Source organism: Triticum dicoccoides, chromosome 6B (assembly GCF_002162155.2).
Source record: "Triticum dicoccoides isolate Atlit2015 ecotype Zavitan chromosome 6B, WEW_v2.0, whole genome shotgun sequence".
In the NCBI taxonomy this organism is placed as follows: Eukaryota; Viridiplantae; Streptophyta; class Magnoliopsida; order Poales; family Poaceae; genus Triticum; species Triticum dicoccoides.
In genome coordinates this window covers 46,220,796-46,224,045 of record NC_041391.1, presented here as the reverse complement: position 1 = coordinate 46,224,045, position 3,250 = coordinate 46,220,796, and the positions used below count along the sequence as shown (strand labels likewise).

Below are 3,250 nucleotides of genomic sequence, written 5' to 3'. Positions count from 1 at the left end.
GGGGGGCGGGGACACGATCTAAAGGGATGTGCTGTGAATTTAGATAGAGTTCATATGCCAAAGGAGTCTGTCTGACAGACATCCATAACACGATGCATATATTACTAATCATACCAACAATGAACACTTTCTGTGAAAAAAATTAGACGGAAACAATGAATCTGAAATTGGACAGCAGGGAAAAAAAACTAACCTCAATTTTTCTCATTTCTGCTTCGATTTTGGCTTTCTGGTGATCTTCCCATGCATGAATCTTGATCTCTTCTCGTTTAAACCTGCAGAATAAGGGCCGCAACATAATAAGTCACCAAGTACCCAACAATTCTACTGGACAGAGACATACACTTAGGTATTAGAACCTTGCTAAGTATTTGGCCTTCTCTGCCTCCTCCCATGCAGCTGCACGGACTTCGGTTGCATTTTGTGCAGATTGGTCTGACGACACTGTCTTGAGAGAAAGCGATGCGTCCTTCTCCTCTTCCTTCTTACTTGCCCATGCCGTGATGCTGGTTTTACCTAGCTGGGTGCCAAGAAGCATTATCTCTCTCCTAGTCTTCATTTGCAACTCCTCTTCGCTTAAATCTGCATTGCTACATTCACCGCGGTTGATAGCAGCGCCAACTGCATTGATACCCAATGTCCTTCGTGGAGTAGTTGGCCGAGAGCAATCCGGGCTTGTTGCTCTGACAGGTGTTCCTGTCCGGGATGGTTCTTGGCTTGCAATTGGGGTCATTTCAGTACCCATATCCCTCATTGATACTGACCGGACTGTTGGTGGGGGAGGTATGCATGCAGTGGCACTCTGAAGCGTGGTAGATGAATCACAGCTCAAAGTAACTGCACAAGTTCAAAAATTATGCACTCTTGTCATGATTTTTTTACTTTCCAGATAGAAAGTATGCAAATTGATAACATGTGTTGTACATTTTCAGAAAAGGGGAGAAAGGTGTTTGTCAGTTGTCAGCTACTCCCTCCGTTCTAAAATAGATGACCCAACTTTATACTAACTTTGTATTAACTTTAGTACAAAATTGGGTCATCTATTTTGGAACGGAGGGAGTACATAACATACCAACTGAATTAATAGCTGGACATACAATAGCTTATTCATCCAGGCTAGATGGTGAATTATGAAACTAAACATACTGTAGAGACATATGTACATGGTGAATTATGGAAGACTAATGAAACTATGCTATCACAAATCTGGCTCATATTCTTGCATAACCTGAGGGTTTTATCTAAAGAAGCAAACAAATAAATAAACTATATGCGTCCGTCTATGCATGCATTGTGTTTCAGTTCACTGAAGTTTTGGATTGCTAACAAGCTCCGTGCATTGTCAAATTAATAATTATCATTTTGAATGATACTGGAAGAATTGTGATACAGATAATGTGCGGAGCCCTCCATGTTCTAATGCTCCAATCAGCTAATGGTAAGAGGCGATGCCATCATATCTTAGCGGAAGAATTAATCAGATCACATATAGCACCACCAACTACTTTATGAGAAGTGGAGGAGCTGGGGTATGATGACATAAAGAGTGCACTACTTACCAGCTGAATCAATAATAGTACTTTCTGCAGCAGGTGCAGACTTTGCACAAGGCTCCACTTCTGGATAGGGATCCGGCGTGGCCCAGTTCGCCGCTTTCTGCCACCCAATTTCCCTCTTCTCTTGGCTCGGATCAATCCTCTTGGTGTCTATTTCCTCCATGGCCTCCAGCACAACCTTAGTAGCCGGCAGCCTCCCGCCACCAAAGCCAGTTTTCTCCATTTTCCTTGAGAAAGCTCCACCGGCCCTACCAGGACGGTTCGTCGTCGGGCTGGCAATCCATTTCTGGGCATCATCCCACTTTGACGGCGGGGGCTTGGAGAACGGCGCGACCACCGCAGTTGGCGCGGACCGAGCGGAGGCCCCTCGCTCCTTGTGGAACTCGAAGTTGGACGCCACGCTCTCGGAGTCGCATGAGTCCTCCTCGGGCACCCTGAACCTCGAGCCCATGGAGTGGGAGTCCCGCGACCGGTGCCCGCTCCCGGTGTCCAGCGAGGAGGAAGATCCCGACATGGTGCTCACCACGTCCACGTCCTTGTACTCTTCACACATGCCACCTCCTCCTGCATCAAAACAATGGCACAGTTTCAGACTATGAAATCTCAAGAAAGAGTCATTTTAGTTGAGCTTAACCAGCCTCTCATGCAACTAATTCAACCATGAAAAGTGCCATTTTCCCCTCGGGAATACTTAACTCTGGTGAATGCAAGCTCATGCACTAAATTATCCAAATATTGTTTGTTTGTTCATCTACTAACCAAGACACCAACCCCTAGCACGGCAACCAAAGATGAAGAATGTGTACGACTGAACAGATAAAAAATTCATGGATGCAGATGACAGGAACAGTGCAGTGGACCCGAAATTGACGGATAAAATGCTACAAATCGAGCAATGCGGGCGTGCACCGGCAGGAACGTGGGAGAGGGAATGCTCACTGCGCGCGTCGTCGTCGGATCTGACGGAGGCCATGGGCACCGCGCCGTACTCCTCCTCCTCCTGCTCCGGCTCCCCGGCGTCGTCGCCCCCGGCGCCGGCGTCCTTGCGCCGCCTCTCCACGCCCAGCAGCATCGCGCGCAGCCGCTTCGGCGAGAAGCCCCCGCCCTGGCGAAACAACACGGCAGCGCGCGTCAGCTAGCTCCGCCGAGAGAGGAGAGGAGATGGGGGAGGAGAGGCCCGAGGAGCAATGGCGCGGCGAAACAGGGGGTGCTTGCCTGCGCGGGGAACGACGGCTTCTCGATGCGCTCGTAGTCCATGGCGGCGGGCGGCGGCGCGCCGGAGGGCGGAGATCTGCGGCGGCGGCGGCGGCGGGCGTGAGAGTGCGAGAGGATGGGAGAGTGATGGGGGGGACACAGTTAAAGCTCGGCTAAAACTCGGCACTCGGGAGCGTGGTGTGGTACTTTGACTGCCGTTTGACGGGACGGAGGTGCCGCTTTTGGGGCTCCCATTCCCGACAATTTACGCTCACTGCCACTGACTAATTTACACTCAGGATCATATGGCAAAAATTGCTGTTATGAAACATATTTTTTGTTCGATTTAGCTATCTACCAGTTGCCTGAAATTGCAATGTGACCAGTCGATTTTGTGCGAAACTCGGTGAAGGCGGCAAAGCCGCGTCGAGCGATAGCGAGGCGGGGGCACATGTGAGGCCGAGCCAGGAGCGAGAAAGACATGACAACAACATCACCAA

At 49.8% G+C, this 3,250-nt stretch overlaps 1 protein-coding gene across 1 annotated transcript in view; it reads right to left on the bottom strand.

Annotated features, from left to right (window-relative positions):
• The window catches only part of LOC119324797, a 3,949-nt gene extending 1,043 nt beyond the window's left edge, over positions 1 to 2,906 (bottom strand). Inside the window, exons 1-5 of the mRNA XM_037598565.1 lie at positions 2,772 to 2,906; positions 2,496 to 2,661; positions 1,560 to 2,120; positions 360 to 837; positions 194 to 275 (exon numbers count right to left, since the gene is read on the bottom strand). Of these exons, the coding sequence (XP_037454462.1) occupies positions 194 to 275; positions 360 to 837; positions 1,560 to 2,120; positions 2,496 to 2,661; positions 2,772 to 2,813 (1,329 nt within the window). The 5' untranslated portion in view covers positions 2,814 to 2,906. The remainder of the gene's footprint in view (positions 1 to 193; positions 276 to 359; positions 838 to 1,559; positions 2,121 to 2,495; positions 2,662 to 2,771) is intronic.
• Positions 2,907 to 3,250: the final 344 nt, after the last annotated feature.